The 19,992-nt window shown below is 34.4% G+C and overlaps 2 protein-coding genes across 3 annotated transcripts; both read left to right on the top strand.

The window, feature by feature from the left end:
- The first annotated feature begins 222 nt into the window (after positions 1-222).
- Positions 223-7,635, top strand: LOC145887729 (kelch-like protein 12). 2 transcript variants are annotated; one of them, XM_082978927.1, is made up of 11 exons: positions 223-321; positions 1,896-2,040; positions 3,160-3,377; positions 3,753-3,896; positions 3,954-4,059; positions 4,810-4,901; positions 5,298-5,478; positions 5,749-5,892; positions 6,461-6,622; positions 6,834-6,987; positions 7,190-7,635. In XM_082978927.1, exons 1-11 carry the CDS (start codon positions 286-288, stop codon positions 7,302-7,304), a joined length of 1,497 nt encoding a protein of 498 aa, XP_082835053.1. In that variant the 5' UTR covers positions 223-285; the 3' UTR covers positions 7,305-7,635. The 2 variants fall into 2 exon arrangements, with proteins under 2 accessions (XP_082835053.1, XP_082835054.1); XM_082978928.1 differs by lacking the exon at positions 223-321 and adding an exon at positions 599-1,202.
- Positions 7,636-17,260: 9,625 nt separating this feature from the next.
- On the top strand, positions 17,261-19,957 carry LOC145915370 (kelch-like protein 12). Its single transcript, XM_083002724.1, has 4 exons — positions 17,261-17,357; positions 17,408-17,531; positions 18,330-18,483; positions 19,719-19,957. The coding sequence occupies exons 1-4, from the start codon at positions 17,296-17,298 to the stop codon at positions 19,955-19,957; spliced, it is 579 nt and encodes a 192-aa protein (XP_082858850.1). The 5' UTR covers positions 17,261-17,295.
- Positions 19,958-19,992: the final 35 nt, after the last annotated feature.

Raw genomic sequence — 19,992 nt, 5'->3', positions numbered from 1 at the left:
GAAATGCAAACACATTACATATTTACAAACTTTTAATAATTGTTTGTATTTCATTCAATGTCAGTTTAACTTTTTGTCTTCATCATGAAGCGAACACAACAAGAAATAAACTTGCATCACCAGAAAGTGATGAATTTTTTAAACAAGTAAGTTTAATTTTATGGAGGTTTACTGAAATTAAACTATTGATGTTTTAGTGACAGAAAAGAAACAAAACGATTTTGCAACAGAACACTTTGTTCCCAAGGTGAAAACTATTCAATACATGATGCTGTTGTTTGTTCTATGTCAGATTATTTTAATGCTTTACTTGGTGTTGAGGTAGGTTTTTGGAATTTTCAAATAAACATCAGTGTACATGTTTGAGACATTGCATGAAAATACTTTTGAAATAACGAGTATTAAGAGTGACATTGTAGTAATAGCAATTTTTCTATGTTTTAACTGTGTTCATATCTAATATTGTCTCAATAATTGATAATGTCTTGATTTTTATTAAAATATTTTGTTGCCAAAAGCTATGTTTGTTTATTTTTATCATTTGTCACAGTTGTAACAACATTTGTAACATGTATACTTACTTGTATATATTCGTATTAGCATTATATACATATGAGGTCATGGGGCAATCTATATTGGTAGACTTTCAGTTTGAATTCCTATTTTCTTAATCAGGGTTTGCCAACTATTGCTTCACATTTTTTTTCACCATATTGCATGTAGGGATGTGCCAAATGGAAAAAGATTCAGGTTTGTGCGAATCCGAATAAATAGAAACATTGTTCGTGCGAACCCGAATATATTCTTATGTAAGTGTGACGTCAATAATAGTTGGTCGTTTGCATCACGTGCGCAAGTATGTCGCTTCGTCAACTATTGTTTTGCTATCATACGACAAATAAATTGCGTCCAGTTGATTTCTGCAAAGTTTAATAAACTTTTGGAAACCAACAACCATGTCTATACTATACCTCAGACCAACAGTGGCCGCTAGTGTTTAGGAAAAACGATACTTTGACTTGACATAACGTAATAAAGCCGTTATGTCATGATTGACCAAATATAATGTTGAACAATACAGGACTTCCGTTCTTTTGTTTTCAAATGCGCTCCTGTATTTTAGTGACGAAAACCCGTGCCACGAGCAGAGCCCAGAACTATAATACGATGTTACACCACAGGGATTTGCTACAAGCGAAACGGTATTTTCGTCATGTTTTCTTCATTCATGGTGATAAACCAATAGCAAAAACTACTACATCAGTTCTTGTGGCGTTACAAGCAGTGTGCTACTGTTATTGGTCATGTGAAACAGACAAAAAACCTTGGAGGTTGTATCACACAAACATATTATGCTTCAATAAATATTCGCATACAAATCTTGCGCAATATTCGGGTTCGTACGAATATGAAATCTGTGCTCATATTCGGCGAATCTATTCGGGTTCGCCTTGTTACATCCCTAACTGCATGACCACTTTGCAATATGGTGTTGGACAAACTGTAAATAAATAACATATATATCATAATTTTTTTGTGACTACTTTTATATATTTCAGTGCCAAATAATTACCTATGTATTGCCCTGCAATTTCCCACCGGTTAAATATCACTCATGTATGACATCACATGATCAACCTAGGTGACATCACAATAATTATTCTTATTATTTGGGACACAAAACACTTGTCATTGTTGATGGTATAATTGTTTATTTTACTTCATCCATAGGAAGATTATTTGTTGTATTTTACCATTTTCCACCATTATGTTTAACCACTTTCCCACACACATGTTGACACTTAATACTTAGTATGTAATATTTCCATGAATAGAAATATTTGATTGGTTGTGGGTTGTGTATGTTGTGATTGGTTAACTTTGTTTTCTTATAGATGCGCGAGAAATATTCCAACTTTATCAAGGTTGACAATATTCCACCAAAAAGACTGGAAAGTGTATTGGATTATATTTACACTGGTGATATTGAAGTAACAGAGAAAAATGTGTTGGAAGATGCTGATTATACACAGATGGAAGGTATGCAAACATCATATATGTGATTAGGTGGTTTAACACATCCTGTACAACCAGCATAACTCGGCAATGCAAGAATGTTATCCACATAAATATTGTTGTTGAAACCAAATCTTATAAAAAAAAGGGATTTTGAAATCCTCACAGAAATTTTCATTTGTCCATAAGCAACAACAAATTAAATCATTACAAAAAAAAGTTGACTGAGTTGTTTCAAAAAGTGGTTGACGTGTATTGTAGTATCGCCTTATATTAAGCACTCAAACATATTCCAGGTGGCTCTGCATGTTTCAGTGTGTTAAAAACAGGTTTTTGTCCGTCCAACTTAATGTGCTGTTTATTAAATGTTGTAATAGCGGGATGTAAGTGGCTGACGTAACTTGATTGTGCTTGTGTGGGTGTAAAGGAAGGTAGTTATGTCAAACATGGATTCATTGTGTACCTAATACCTTTAGAGTGTGGAATGAATATAAGGGGTGGTTTGGTTGCTTTGAATATTGTGCTGATGGGATGACTGGATGAAGTTGTGTAATTGGTTTTGTATAGTTGACCCTCTCCGGCAAGCAATGGCTGCATTAACCTGCATATCTAGATCCATTGACAATGGTCACTGTTTTAACTATTCATAGTGTCTGGAGTTTTGTTTGTGCACACCAGTGTAACTTATACAATCTCACTGGGTAGGTTTCCATACCTTAGTCTATAGAGTGGTGACGTGAAAGCTTTGTAAATATTAATTGCTATGTGAACCATACATCCACAATGATATCAAAATCCCATTTGAACATTCTTAAAATGTATTAAAGTAAGACAGCACGGATACTAGAAACAGTGAGATAAGAGTATTAAGTCATCTCATTGATAAATTGTTTCAGCATCACTACATTTAAACATTTGCTTCCACAATTTTGCACCACCTAGGATTTTTCTTAGGATGTGGCCGCTACCTAGCAACGCTGCTTTCACAAGGGATGGTTCATTGTGCAAATATTTATTATTATTAACATTTATGGGAATTTTTTCTTTTGCTTTGGATGCCAATATCTGCTATATATTGTTCGATTGATACTTAACTGAAATATTTGCAATTAAATTTGGAATAACGTGGTTTTGCTTTTTTAGAATTGAAGTCATTTTGTTGTCAAGTCCTCCTTAAAATGATTTCAACCGACAACTGTTTGAAACTAAGAGCTTATGCTACTCGATACAATCTTGCTGATGTGGAAAAGAAAACAAACCAAATGATTGTTGATAACATTGCAACAGTTGTACAACATGATGATTTCATGCAACTTGAAGTTGGTGATATGTCTGCAATCATCAAACAGAGAAACAAAGGGGTAATTATCATTGATTCCTGATGAATGTTTATCTGGCTATAATTTTTCTATTGCATGCGTAAGGTGGCAAGATATATTGCAAGGTGAAAGTAAAATATAAAAGCAAAATTAATATGTGAACAAAATGTTGAATGTGATACAAATGCAATGAATGATGACAGCAATCTCTTTATAATATGATTCAAACTTGCACTTGCTTTCTATAGAAAAGCCAAAACTAATATTCTGGATATTTTGAAGCTGACATTTCAAGCATGGCTGTGTTAATCATCAATATTTTGTTATATATCTTACATTTGGCGTTAAGTTGTCAACTCCAAGCATTTTACACATCACTACTTGCTTTCCTTTTACCATATTAGTTGTTGAATGTAGATGGAAGAAGCTGCTTTTACTGGAATGGTTCGATGGGTCAATTTCAATCCTTCCCACCGAGAGGATTTGTTTGTGAATCTTTTCTCACAACTTGATCTTTCATCTATTTCCACTCAGTTTGTTGCAACCACAATTAAAAATGAAGTAAATTGGTTTAAAGTTGATTTTTTTGGATCGAGTCAACATGGTTTAAATTTTCAGCCTCTTGTGAGACGTAACAATGAATGTTGTCATGCAGTCATGGATACTGTATTGAAACAATATGATGTACCAGAAACAAGTGGAAAAGCAAGTTCCATCAAAAAAGGTGGAAGATTTATTCAATATTCACAGCAATATGTTACATCCACCATATTTACACCAACTGTAGGATACAGATCCTTAATTGCCGTGTACTTTTTTATATGCGTTCAATTCTCAACCTTTTATTCCAATTTGCAGTTTCACAGCAAACAGATAAATAAAACTAGAATAAACACGATTTAAAACTAAATGCCTCACGGCTCCACCTTATTCAAATAGAATGCAACTTATCACAGCCAAGAAGGCATTAAAATAACGTACAAATAACTAGATTGCAATGGATACACTAACTCAACATTACAAGCACGCGCACAACCCAAACAGGAGATAAGTTTTAACGCATGAGTGCAGCAAGTAAACCCACAGAAATCATGCTCAGTTCTGTCCATTACATAAACCCTCACAGAAATTATTCTCCCATAACTTAAAGCTTCACTGAACCTTTGCACATGGCAACTACTTGGACATTCACAATAATATAGTATGAGATCTGCAAGTCTAGGTACATTAAACAACCAACAAGTTACTATTTGTGAGACTGTGATCGAATACATAAACTAAGTCTACACTGGGTACACTGGCTTCACCAAAAAGAAGTACTACTTAAAATGGATTCATTTAAAAAAACAATTGGCCAAAAACAAAAAAAAAGCTAAAATTAGCTTTTCCCAAAGGAAACATGTTTCTATTGTTATCACCATAATTATTTGTTTTACACAAGCAAAAACCATAACAACCCATGTTTATGTTGCAGATTTGTCAGGATTTCTTCTCATTGGTGGCAATAATTGTAATCAAGATTGTGTGAAATGGAATGTTACCACAAAACAACATGAACATTACCCAGTATGTATATTGCTTGCTGTCATATGGTTTGCTTATTTAACCATGGGTTTGTTTCATATACTTGGTATTTGCTTCTGGAAGCAATAAAACTCTGCAGTAAATTATGCAGGACATAAAATGTTTAGTTAACTACAAACGTCACAATTTGTCAGGAACAAATTACACAATGATGGTTATTAAGCTAAATTACATAAAAACAATATTGTCTGCACTTTTCTTACTTCTGTTACATTTTTTCCTACATAAAATATTTTCTGACACCACAACCAATATTTGAGCCGAAACCTTTTGGTGTTGGTATCACTGGTTTTAAGATAGACATTATCTGTTATTTAGTGAAACATGTAAATCACTTTGCTTTAATGATTTGTGTCATCATCATCTAAATTTGTTTAGAAAATGATCACAGACAGAGTGAACTCAACTTCAGCCAAATTTGGTAAAAATGTTTATGTAATGGGTGGAGATGATTCAACACAAAGTTGTGAGATGTTGAATTTGAAGGAACGTAAAAACTGGGTAAAAATTGCTGATTTGTTGGAAGGTCGAAGTTCTACTGCATCTGCTGTTGTTGGAGGTTGGTTGCTGTAACGCATTAGAGCTTTACATAATGTAATGCGATGTCTCAAGCTACTGTTTTGGTGTAATTAGCGCAAACATGGATTTTCATCTTTTCTATAGCTCCACCAAGTAAACCTCAATTTAGCATTGATCAGCAGCTTAATTTCTGTAGTTCATCAAGTAAGAGGAATGTAATTGTGAACGTTTAATTAAGGTCAAAATGTCTCAAAGGCAACAGTTTAGATAATTGTTACACAACCTGGATCTTATTAAATGCTTGTTGTAGAGGTCATATACCTGACCGGGGGTCAAGGTGGTAATTATCAACCATTTACATCAAGTTTACTTTATTTCGTCAATGAAGGCTTATGGAGAAAAGGCTTTGACATGTTACAACCAAGATGTGGACATGGAATGTGTTCAATTGACAGTAAGAATATGTTTGAGTTCATTTGTGTGAAAGAATAATCCCATTACTGGACCCAGGTGCAAATCAGTCAGTTTAAACTTTTTACCCCAACAATATTCACTCACTTAATCCACACAAATATTCCATGTAAATCCACAAGCTGTTTGCTTCAATCTGAGGTCATAGAAATTTAATTGGACAGAAATATTCTGTGACATGAAAATATTGAGAAATACTGACCTAAAACCTACAAAAAAATGCATGAAAATTATGTGTTTTTTTTACAAAGTAAAACCTTTTTACTTACTTTGGTCACAAATTACTGATGACGTCACTCAACTTCATAAACTTTAGTAAAAAATCAGCATTGTGTAAAATAATTATCTGCAGATTTACTGAGTTCTTTGCTGAATGAATATCAACCGTTATATTACCTAACTTTATTGTAAACATCGATTTAAATCTGATCTCTTATTTTTACGTTAAGAAACACAGAGCTTACCTCATTGCTTGTTACGTAACATTACAACATAATCGTAATATGACGTCACAATGAATATTAACACAAGCGATTTGGAAATTTCTTCAGATGTTTTGTTTTCTGTGGGCGGAAGACATGATGGCAGACAATACTTACAATCATGTGAATTCCGTGATATTCGTGTTGGAACCTCCACAAGAATCGCTTCTCTCAATGAAACAAGAAGTTATTTAGCATGTGAAGAAGTTAAAGGGAAGATCTATGCAATTGGTTAGTGATGAAAAGTTAAGCAATAAAATTAACATTAAGTGGTTTTTATGTAAATATTATAAAATACAAATTCATATTCGTCACCGGTGAATGTATGACGTGATAAATATAATGGAGTTTCCTGAAAAGAATCCTAAACATAAAAACTGGTAGATATAACTATAAAGTATTAACCTAAAAACAATAAAAAGTTTTACTTTAAATCTGACAGGAGGTAGGGGTGGTCTTCGTGGCTCCCTGCAAACAGTTGAAGAATACGAACCTAGAGTCAACAAATGGAAATATGTTTCTCCTCTCCTAAAACCTCGTTACCGTCACTCTGCTTGTGTTATTGATGGGAGGATTTATGTTGTGGGTGGATGGGGGTAAGAATTGATATTATGACGTCACTATAGTCCATTGTTTCCCGTTTTATCGATTCCAGTTACACGAGTGTGCGTTATTTTGTTTACTTTCAAACGGTTTAGTGAGCAAACTTATAAAATACTGACGACAAAATGTTGTAGTAAACTTACCTGTGTTTGTTGTGTGCCTGATTCATGAAATTGTGTGATGGTTGTTTTATAGGAACTGGGGTGAAGGACTCACATCAGTTGAAGTTTACGATCCAACCTCAGATGTCTGGACACATGCTTTTGATCTTGACAAACCAGTTGATTATGCGACTGCTGTTGCTGTTTAATATGTTTCTATATTTGGGTGCAGTTGATATTTAACTGAGATTGATCACCAGCAAAGATGCTGAAATGAATGTTTTTGTCCAAAATATCGATTTATGCAAATTTTATATTTTTGTAGTTTTTTCTGTATGTTTTGTCTGTGATACAAACTGTAATTTTTCACACTTTAATGTTTGATGTGAGTGGTGTTACTTCGTGTGTATGTAAATATTTTCCATCATTAGTTACAACTGATCTTTGTTGATTTTGTGTTGAATCTGCGTTTCTTCACAATTCTGTTATTTGTGAACTTTTGTTTTTCCTTAAAATAACAACAAACACGTGATTGCTGCAAAGTCCGAGTAAATGCATGCACTTCCTTATATGGAATGTTGGTTTAATATTGCGTGCAAAGCATAGTTGCAACGTCACACCAGTATAAAGTATTAAGTGGTCACTTCTTCCAAACGAGGGTAAATCACAACATGAAGGTTGTATGTAGTTGAGCAGTGGTAGCAGAAGATGAGTTGTGGGATTATAACCCTGGGTGACGTAACGGGAATTAATTCGTGAAAGTTGTGGTTCTGAAGCCAGAATATGTTGGACTTTGGTTAATAACATCATGGGTTGTGTTAATTTTGCGAATGACATGAAAGTTCGAGTTAAGGTTTCAGTCTTAATATCTAACCTGCGTCATGTATTTGCGATCTCGTCTTGAATAGATTCAGAATTGTTCGCACGACCGGCCACAAACCATCACCCCCCATACCAGGTAGGTGATTCCCCGTGGGGAATCCAAGTGAAATTGAGTTTGTTTAATCAACATGTTGCCAATCAAACATTTTTATTTTTCAACGTGATTGTGTTTCACAACAACTGTGGACACATATTTGTTTCCATGGAAAGTTTATTTATTGTAGAAAGTTGTGAGATATTTGATGTGAAGAGCGACACTGGAACACAGTATATTTCTCAACAGTGTTAAACCATAATCATATGCAACCAAACACTAACTCATAATAAAGTAACAATTGATTTGTTTTAAAGAAGTTTTGTTTGCAAGATGTCAGGTTCAGGTTCATCACACAATAACACTTTACATTGTCACATGGGGACAAAAACACATTGAACTTATTCAACAGAAGGCACTGCTAATAGATACAGGCAGCAAATATATTCACATTATAGTATGGCCTTCCCCAATCCAACCTCAATAATAAATTCAACCTGAGTCATATTTATAACTAATGTTGGTTATAAATGAAGGTGACACCAGTTTACAATGTGTAATATTCATGGATTCAACTTATTTGTAGAATTCAGTATCAAGACTCAAGGATACTCGGAGGTAAAGCAAATTTTTTCGCAACAAAATGAAGCGAAATAAATTTTGTTTTCATTTACTTCATCTTATTATTAAGCACCAATATTTAAAGTTCAATGAAAAATCTTGCATCAATTAACTGCTTTCGAACGTGCAACAAACATGAAAAGTACCAAGAAAATATAATATATAATGTTGCATAAATATAATAAGGCATAAAACGATGTTGGAAAATAAGCAAGAGGAATGAAAGAATGTTCATGTTGTCGGTACATGTGATTGTGAGGTAGATCAACGCCTACTTCGTTCACAAGTATCAGAAAATCAGTTATTTTAATACTATATCCACCATCTGAAATTAACAATTGAATAAATCTATAGGAAAATCAACTCAAGAAGAAAGATAAATTAGAGTTGAATATATTGACTGATAAATGGATGAAACTATATGACATCACACAGCTCAATAATGACATCACACAGTTCCATATTGACATCACACAGTTCTATAATGACATCACACAGTTTAATAATGACATCACACTGTACCTCTGTAACTTCACACAGTACCATAATGACATTGACCAGTTCAATTATGACATCACAGCTCAATGGAGACATTTTGCAGTAACATGACGATATCACACAATTCCTTGAAGATGTCACAGACCTATTATGACATCACAGTGTGTCTGTTTGGTTTTCCAAAACCTTTCCACTGCTAACTTGGGTGTGAACAATATCAACCAAACGATCGGAGTATTCTCGCAACAGGGAAACCACCGGCGAGTCATCGTTTAAACTTTCCATAGAAATATGAGTTGAAAGATTCAGGTTAGATATCTTCTGCTGGATCGATCGGAATGTTCCAGCAAGTTTTTTCACTCCATGATGATTTCCATTGAGTGGATTGCACTGTGAAATATTTTTTATTTGATTTTTATGTTGCAAAATATAATTTTCATTGAAAAAAATACTTTTCTCTTAAAAAGATCATACAGGAGTTAAAACAATACTGAAAAATAAAAAAATCAGATGCCAAGCATTTGTTACCCAAAAGACTGCAGGGAGATTCTCATACTTAAAAATTATAAGGTTTGATGTAGAAGATGAACTTGTAACCTTTTGTTTGTTGTAAACATCTTGCGCGTGGTTGAAAACAGCCAACAAATCCTCGCTTGCTTTTTCACATTCACATGTTGCATCACCATGGTTACCATTGATGTAATTGTTGTTGGTTTCTTGGTCAAGTTCATCTTTATCGAAACTTTGCTCTGTAAACACAAACATTGAAATACTTACAGGTAATTATCAACAATCAGTTTAAACTTGATCAGTTTCTACATTTCAAATCACATCACAGGTTTGCTTTTTAACTTTAGGATGTGTTGTCGTGGCGATAAATAAAACTTTTAAATAAGTGTATGGCCCGCAACAAATTCACCATTTTTATCCAAGAAATTGAGAGTTGCGTCAGTTGAATATCCAGACTCTCCAGCACCACCATGTGGCAGGTCATAGTTCTTTTTAAGTTGAAAAGTCTTCGGAGGACTGACGGGGAGTTTCAGTGTTCTTTTCTTCCGTAAACTATCGAGGAGTTCGGCAAACGCAGGAGGTATTGCTTGTTTCTTGCTGGTTGGCGTCAACAGAACGGAGGAATCTTCTTTGTTTTCAGATATTTCTTCATCTGGGGGCTTATTCAGGTTGTCATTGGCAACCAACGTCTCATTATTTTCATCCTCTGATACAATGTTATCGATAACTTGTTCATCTTTAACAACAACATCGGAAACGTGTTTTTCTTTTGTCTCCTTAACAGAACAATCTTTGTTGTCACTAGGTGACAGCATGTGTCCATTCTGCATAGAAATAACACTTTCACCACCAAATGACGTTTCAGTTTTTTGCTTCAGGTGAGTTTTGTCGTCTGGTTTATGGTTTTGTTCATCATTATTTGTTGGTGGAAGTTTGTTAAACTCTTCGCTTGCTGTGCTGCTTGTAACCGATGACATTTCAGCAACCTCCTCTTCAGATTCTTCATCACAGGAGGATTCTGCAGCAGAGATCACTTCCTCCACCAGCCTGGATGTAACAACATCCAACTCTTCTTCCTTGGATACAGAGGGGCTGGAGGGGATTTCCCGCCGGGGACTCAAGTTAATGTTGAAAACTGATTTTGAGACATACGTTTTTTTCATACTTTCAGATGAAGTATTTGTTAATTCTTCTTCATTCTGTGTTGTGATCGATCGTGACTCCGTGATTTGATTTTCACCAGCTTGGTTTAAATCTGAGTTGATTCCTTGATTTCCTCCTTGGGAATTTTCATTTTGTGTTGAAATGTCAGTGATGTTTCCCGATCGATTTTCCTCTGTTTCCACAGTTTTATGTTTTTCAATTTTATTTTCATCAGTATTTTCCTGGTTCGTAACTTTAGAAGTGTCAAAGTGATTGATGGAGTCATCTTTTCTTGCCCTTGTAGCAGGTTTAGTTGGTGACTTTGAAAATATTAGTGCTCGAATATCGACATGCTCAAAAGAGTTTGTAATGTCTGGAGTTTGGGCAAAAACTGTTGGTTCAACAACCATAGGTTCCAAACCCTCTTCAATTTTTCTACACAAAGCAGCATTTTCATCCAAAATCTTTGAGACGACGGCAAAGTTTGTTTGGGAAACTTCCTTTTCATCTATTAAATCATCGTTGGAAACTTGAAATGTTTCTGTATTTTGTGAAATCCGATCTGAGTTTTTTTCCCCAACTTCATCATCGACATTTTTTAGTTCCTCGTTTAGTTGAGTTGAATCGAGTTCTTGTTTTTCATTTTTCTTGAGTTCCATGAAATCGTTTTTCGTGTAAGTTGTGTTAAGATGATGATCCTCCGTGGATGATAAGTGTTCTTCATCTTCATCTGAGAAATTGGTGTTTACCGGAGTTCCATCGCTTCGAGGATGAATTTTCTCTTCTTGGAATGAAAACATAATTGTTGATGCAAATATATCCGTGATTAACCTACTGTTACATCACAAGAAGCCATAGGCGTAGAGTTTTGCACATCAACGAGGGTGCGGCGAATAAAAAATACTAACGTCAGAAGGTCGTTTGCACGCCATAATATACAAGTTAAAGCGTCGTCCATGTAAGCACGTTCATCACCAACGTAATTTCGCTTGTTGCGTAATTGTTGTTCGCGAATACGAGATAAACGAAACAGCGTGTTAAGCACTTTGAGTGCTATCAGAAGGAAATGCGCCTTTATTTTTGCTGCGGTTTAAACCGGCGAAAACCGAAAGGACACGATGCGATTGCGTTGTAAATTTAGAAAAGGTCGGGGGTGCGCGGCACCCGTGCACTCTACGCCAGTGCAAGAAGCTTTCATTTATGTAAACTTTTGCTCAGTTTGAGTGAATCGTATGTAACTATATCATAACAAAGGTTACACATAATGAAGGTTTATCATGTGAAACGGTATCATAAAAGTTGATACAACACTCACCAAGATCAATATCATGACAGAGTTCTGAAACCACGCTCTCATCATCGTACGAACTGACAGTGGAAAGTAAATCTCGAACCTGGGCAAGATTCTCAATTTCTTCACAAATCTTCAAAGAAATAAACTTTTACGGAAATCACTAGAACCCAGCCTCTATGTTAAAACCTACTCCAGATTTACGTCACAATTGTGCGTCACTATCGTGCGTGTTGCCTCACAAACGACATTGTTTGCATTGTCTGAATCAATGACTAAATTTGCTGAGGACGTAAGTTGTGTATGCATTGGCCCTAACACTATATTAAAATTAAAATAAAAATACATTTAAACTGTGTCCTATAATTTTCTAGGAAAGCCAGGTTAATCACATGTTAAAGGCGCTTAACTTTCTTCATGGACGTTTAAAGTGGAAGAGACACTATTATAACTTAAAAAACAGCCCCGTACGTAGGTTATTTTCGATACGTGAACCGAAATATGTGCCGTGTTACCAAGTGTTGTCCAGTTCTATTGCATTTAACTTCTACTGCAAAATCGTCAACTTTCTCTTAAACTATGTACTTCTCATGAATTGCAAGGAGAGTATTTAGAGTTGTTAATGTCTAATTAAATCAAACCTCGCTTTCTATTTTAAATCTAGCATACCAATGTCAAAATACTTTATACAAAAGGCACAAGTGATACAAGGTTTACAACTGTTTATTTGAAAGCCAATTGGAAGTTTGCTTTGTAATATGGTCAGTGCCTCTTCAATGTCTAATTGTCGTTCGTTCTGTGTTATAAAGCTAGCCACAACTTGGTACCCAACATTTGTTTTCACACAGAGAAAAAACAGCGGGAGTGCATATTTGGATGTCTTGTAGGTAGCATCCATTAGACATATGTCTTGGCCGTAGCGCAGAAGCAATCTACGCTGCCATGCAAATTGATGAATAAACAGCATGGTTTGTTTTGATTGAATGACAGGTGCTGTTTCTCCACCAACTACACTGGTTTCAGTGCCAGCAACATACGGCCGAAAGAATATTTTATCCTCAGCATCTCCAGTCTTGACCCACTCATCTACCAAGCACTGGACATTGGCTTTATCAATTTTTGCAAGTCGGTGTTTGGAAAATGCGTGGTAATAATGACTTTGAATGTCCTTTTTGGTGGGAAAAAATCTTCTATTCGAAGTAGGCAATGGTTTATCATGCTTGAATAGTTCATAGGAGACGTAGTGTCTCAGACCTCTTTGAATTTCGTCAATACTGCTTACACCTTCTGTAACCAGTTCATCTATTTTGGCAATTACCCTGCGATCAACAGGTTGAAGGAATCCAGCCGCCTTAACAGAAAACAAGCAAGAAAAATTACAAACATTTGAGTTGACAGTAAAAGTGATTGTTTTTACAACATGCTTACTTCTCCTACAACATGGCCTGCATGATCCTTATTTGTGGGAAAGCGAATGCTGTAAGCTTGTTCCTTCACTAAATGCCCATCGTTATTTTCTAGCAATTCTTTAATAATGGTACTTGCAGTGTTCATTTTACTCACACACTTTGACGGTATCTAAAATGTAATTGCTTTGTTTACCAATATCATATTTATACTTTTAAATAATCAAAGAGTTACCTTAAACTGTGGAAACTTTGCAATTTTTCTGATAAAAATTAATGCACCACAGTTCTTTTTCTTTGTTCCTTGAATATACAAGCGCCTTTTGCAAGGATTCGGGTGATCTTGCAACTTTTAAATTTAGAATTATTTAAAATATTATATTGTTCTGTGTTCATAGCAATCTTATACCTGCTTAGGAATGGAGGTCTGACGCCTTTGATTTTTCAACTTGTTGCGATCTTTTGCATGTTGACATTCCAAAATTTTGCTTTGTTCAATAATGTAGGGGGTAAATGAGCTGTCCCAATGTATGTGACTTTTGGAATTGTCTTTGAAAACAATAAAATGTTAAATATTTTAAATTAAAGGACACAACAATTGAAACACTCTGAAAAGCAACAAAGTAAAATTTATAAATACCAAATGATTTGGTTGACAAAGAAATGAATTTTGTTAATGTTGAAACTTCAAATTTCTCGACTAACATATTTGCTTGATCCATTGAACAGGCCCACTGTAAAATTGTTTTCATTTTATAACCAACAACTATACCACTCAATACTGAACTACCTGTATGTTTTCCTCAGTATCTGCCTGTGTGGCTTGCATGTCACTCTGTTTGACGTAAATAGATATATACATACATTTTTCAAGAACAAACAACTTTACTAACCACTTCATTCAATTCATTTTTGGATTGAATTCAGTCTTCACAAACTTAACTAAATATCTCGTTTTCTGTATTAAACCAGTGCCCTGCATTTTAAGACTTTCTCGAATTGCTTTACTTGTCTTCTCAACATGGTACTTGGTTCTCTTGGTCTAAGTTATTTGTAAATATTACATACCCAAACTTATCTAGTAAACACAATGTGTACTTTTTGTGTCATGACAAACAACAACTTACCATGTTTTCAAACTTAGAAAATACCAGAACTTTAGACAGTGTGACTTTAAACTGACACATTTTGTTAGCATCCAGTTGACTTCTGTCAATGTCCCAAAGTGACTCATAGCAATCCGAATGGGCAATAATGTAAGGAATGCCTGCATCATTCCAGTGCACTGAGGTTTTATGCAAGTCTAAAAACGGTTATATATATCATGTTGAAAATTAGTTGTCGATTCAAATTTACCAGCATTAGTTGAATAAAAATAGTTCGACAGAAAGAAAAAAATTTGGAACTTAACTCACCATATGATTTAACAGAGGAGGTCTTAAAAGTTAATGCAAATGATTTTTTGAACTGGTTTAGCATATTTTCAGCCTTTTGCTTGGAGTCGTACCACTGAAAAAAACGATGGTATAAATGAAATGGATGAACTAGCAAGTAGATATTTTTTACTCAAAAACTTTTAAAAATTCACCACATATGTTTGTAACTACCTTTAGCACTGCATTGGAATGTGCAAATTCCACTTCGCAATATAATTCTTCTTGATGGCTACTATAGCAAGTTTTTACACACAATTATAAATAACAAGAAGTTTTTACAATTTTATACCTCGTTGGAACAATGCCGTTAGATACACTCAAACGTCTCGGCATTGAAACGCAGTTTCTAAAATGGCGAAATGCTTGACATTCGACAATGTCCTTGAGGAAATAAAACTCTTTCCACAGAAAAACATCTTCTTCCTATTGCAAATATCGTACAAAACTTAATAATACTAAGATCTATGCGACATCACATGGTTTTCATCAGTCCTGGTAAAGCCTGCTGTAAGAATGCAAACAATGTCGTTTGTGAGGCAACACGCACGATAGTGACGCACAATTGTGACGTAAATCTGGAGTTGGTTTTAACACAGAGGCTGGGTTCTAGTGATTTCCAACTTTTACGACAACTTGAAACATAGAAATCATCATAAAGTGAACGTGAAACCAAATATCAAATGAGCATCGAAAGAAAACATTTGAAAACTGAAACATTTTCCTTGTGAAGTTTGTCCCCCCACTTTCCAATTGCTGGAGAAGGTTTACTGTTGAGTAATGCTGAGTCATCACTTGATAAATGCTTAGTCACCCATGCAGGCAACATTGATTCAGCAGATTTTGAACCCTGTTCGGCCTCTGAAAGGACAAAGAAACGTAGAAGAAAAGATTGTTGTTTTTGATAAAAGTATTATGCAACAACACTTCCATGAGATCAAAACAATGACAACATATAGTTTCATACAAGCAATGTTTAAATTCCAAACCTGCGTAGTTGTCAAATGTTAATGACGATGGACTTCCTGACACGAAATCGTCGGCAAACGAAATTAAATCATCGGCGATGGATGGAGGAGTTTCCGTTGAAATTTCGTTGTTGATATCAACGTTAAAATCATCGTGCGTCCCAAAATATGAAGTTTTATTTAAATCCGATTATGTATTTGACACCTCTAATGGAGTGTTCAATAATTTGGGTTATTGACGTGTGTCTTCTGCCACCCGGTGGCTGAGATTTCATACAAATATGCAGCTATTGGCTGACGTTGATATCAGGTGAGAGTCATTATCAAATTCTAACGACACGGCAATTTCTGAGTGTCCGTTAATCACACAAACACATTCACCTAAACATATTTTCAACGGTTTAAAACAATCTTGGTTCTGTTATAGTTGAGCCAAGCCACTTCTTCGGTTATGTGTGTTTTGTTGACAAGATATGAACAAACCATCATCAATAACAAAATAAAATGGATTCAACCACTTACCACAAACAATTACTATGGTTTGCTTACACGTTTCTGTGCAACCCAATGCGAAAACCTTATCTTCAAATTTTGCAACACTTGAAAAATGCCACATTAAGTTAGATGATTGATAAAATTAAAAGATAAGTGCTTGATATTCTAACAAAGTTGTTTTAGGTGCAGACCATTAATTTTGCTTGATGTCTATTTTTGTAAGGTTTATTGCACCACGTCATTAGACTAAACAACCGAAACAACAAATGTAAACACTTGCCGATTATGGATTGGATGTTTCACTGCGGGTTGATTCGATTCGCTTTCGATACAATGTCACCGATTCATCTACTTTCTAGCAAATATATCTGCCTAACTACTTAACATCACATCTCCAAAGCTTGAATTAACGTTCAGCATTCATTGTGATGCTCCCTTTTAACAAATTTTGTCAATCACTTTTTCAATGTTAACAAACGCCATAATCATATATGAACTGGGATAATTATTAATTATCGGGTGACATTTGCGTACATTGCTTCGACAAATAATACAAATAAAAGTTGACTTCTAACAGATTAAAATTGTTTTCACATGTGATCACTCAAGCGCGGAAAACAATGTAACTTTATCGGTGATTCCCCTGTGTACTAATGTTAATGGAAACCATGAAAACAACGTTCGGTCGTGCATAGCAACCAAGTATTGTATTAAAATACGTTTATATACATCGGGTTAGTGGCATTTTTATGGAACTTTCAATAAAGGGAAGATTTATTGCATTTCTTATATTTACTTGTTAAATAACAATACGTTGGAGAGAACAATAGCTACTGTTTTGCAAACACATTACATATCTTCAAAATTATAATAATTGTTTGTATTTCATTCACTGTCAGTTTAACTTTTTGTCTTCATAATGAAGCGAACACAAGAAGAAATAAACTTGCATCACCAGAAAGTGATGAATTTTTTAAACAAGTAAGTTTAATTTATGGAGATTTACTGAAGTTAAACTATTGATGTTTCAGTGACAGAAAAGAAACAAAACGATTTTGCAACAGAAAACTTTGTTCCCAAGGAGAAAACTATTCAATACATGATGCTGTTGTTTGTTCTATGTCAGATTATTTTAATGCTTTACTTGGTGTTGAGGTAAGTATTTAAAATATTTTACTATACTGAAACATTGCTTTACACATTTAGGAAATGGCATTTTAAATACTTTTGCCACAACCGCGTACAAATAATACACTGCAGTAGTAGCAATTTGTCTCTAATTTAAAGCAATATACAACATCTCAGTAATTAATAATGTCTTGACTTTGGTTAAAATATTTTGTCAACAAATATACATTTTTAAAAAGTAGGCATTTCGCACCAGAAGAAATCCTTTTGACGTGAAATAATAAACGTAGGTGACCAGTATAAAATCAACACATACCTGTGGCTGTAAAACATTGTTGATTAAAACTTTAACAGTGACATTGTACCAATTTGTCTGTCATTTTCAGCTATGTAATATTATTACAGTTATTAATAGTGTCCTACGTTAAAATATTATCTTACCAAAACGCAAAACTGGGTATTTGTTAAATATGTCATACATAAAGAATATATGTAACATTTAGTGGTTCTCAAACTTTTCACTTGCGGACTAACAACATTTGATGTGAAATATTATATGGAGATGCAATGTTTCTTAATAATCCTGACATAACTGAGTTTTGTGACACAAAACACTTGTCATTGTTGATGGTATAATTGTTTATTATTTCTTCATCCATAGAAAGGTTATTTGTTGTATTTTAACATTTGCCACCATCATGTTTAACCACTTTCCCACACACATGTGGACACTTAATACTTAGTATGTAATATTTCCATGTATAGAAATATTTGATTGGTTGTGGGTTGTGTTTGTTGTGATTGGTTAACTTTGTTTACTTATAGATGCGAGAGAAATACTCAGATTTCATCAAGGTTGACAATATTCCACCAAAAAGACTGGAAAGTGTATTGGATTATATTTACACTGGTGATATTGAAATAACAGAGAAAAATGTGTTGGAAGTGTTGGAAGATGCTGATTATACACATATGGAAGGTATGCAAACATCACATATGTGATTAGGTGGTTTAACACATCCTGTACAACCAGCGTAATTTGAAAATTCCAAGAGAGTTATCATCTTAAGCTTCTGTACAATGTTTGACAGTGATAATGAAACATTTTTATAAATATGCCTTAAAATGGCACAAATACTTTCTGCAACTTCTACAAACAGGTATATATAAAAAATAAAAACAGGGATAATTGTCTTTGGTCCTGCAGAATTTTCATTTTTAAAACTGTGCAGTGAACCATATTGAAACCCTTGGTCGAATGCAGTGAAGACACAAAAATTCAACTCAAAAAAGAAATGTTCAGACCTAACTATGAAGCCTATTGGATTTGTCCAAACTCTATGATGGTTGCTTCATGAATAGCAACTGTGCATTATGGTTTTTGCTCAAAAATTTGTACTGTGGTATCACCTTGTAATAAGCACTCAAACATATTCCAGGTGGCTCCGCATGTTTCAGTGTGTGAAAAACAGGTTTTAGTCCGTCCAACTTAATGTGACATTTATTAAATGTTGTAACAGCAGGATGTAAGTGACTGACGTAACTTGATTGTGCTTGTGTGGGTGTACAGGATGGTAGTTGTGTCAAACATGGATTCATGGTGTACCTAATACCTTTAGAGTGTGCAATGAATATAAGGGGTGGATTGGTTGCTTTAAATATTGTTCTGATGGGATTACTGGATAAAGTTGTGTAAATGGTTTTGTATAGTTGACCCTCTCCGGCAAGCAATATTTGCATTAACCTGCATATCTAGATCCATTGACAATGCTCACTGTTTTGACTATTCATAGTGTCTGGAATTTTGTTTGTGCACACCAGTGTAACTTATACAATCTCACTGGGTAGACTTCCATACCTTAGTCTATAGAGTGATGACGTGAAAGCTTTGTAAATATTAATTGCTATGTGAACCATACATCCACAATGATATCAAAATCCCATTTGAACATTCTTAAAATGTATTAAAGTAAGACAGCATGGTTACTAGAGACAGTAAGAGAAAAGTATTAAGTCATCACATTGATAAAAAGTTTCAGCATCACAACATTTAAACATTTGCTTCCACAGGCCATAAAAAAATCATTTACCACCCAGGATATTTCTTAGCACTAATAGCAGCTTTGGGTGCCAATATCTGGCATATATTGTTCGATTCATACTTAACTGAAATATCTGCAATTAAATTTGGAATAACGTGGTTTGTTTTTTTAGAATTGAAGTCATTTTGTTGTCGAGTCATCCTTGAAATGATTTCAACCGACAATTGTTTGAAACTAAGAGCTTATGCAACTCGATACAATCTTGCTGATGTGGAAAAGAAAACAAACCAAATGATTGTTGATAACATTGCAACAATTGTACAACATGATGATTTCATGCAACTTGATGTTGGTGATATGTCTGCAATCATCAAACAGAGAAACAAAGGGGTAATTATCATTAATTCCTGATGAAGGTTTATTCAAGCTTTAATTTTTCCATTATA

This window comes from Ascidia mentula, chromosome 1 (genome assembly GCF_947561715.1).
Source record: "Ascidia mentula chromosome 1, kaAscMent1.1, whole genome shotgun sequence".
NCBI lineage: Eukaryota > Metazoa > Chordata > Ascidiacea > Phlebobranchia > Ascidiidae > Ascidia > Ascidia mentula.
This window is presented reverse-complemented; position numbering and strand designations above follow the sequence as displayed.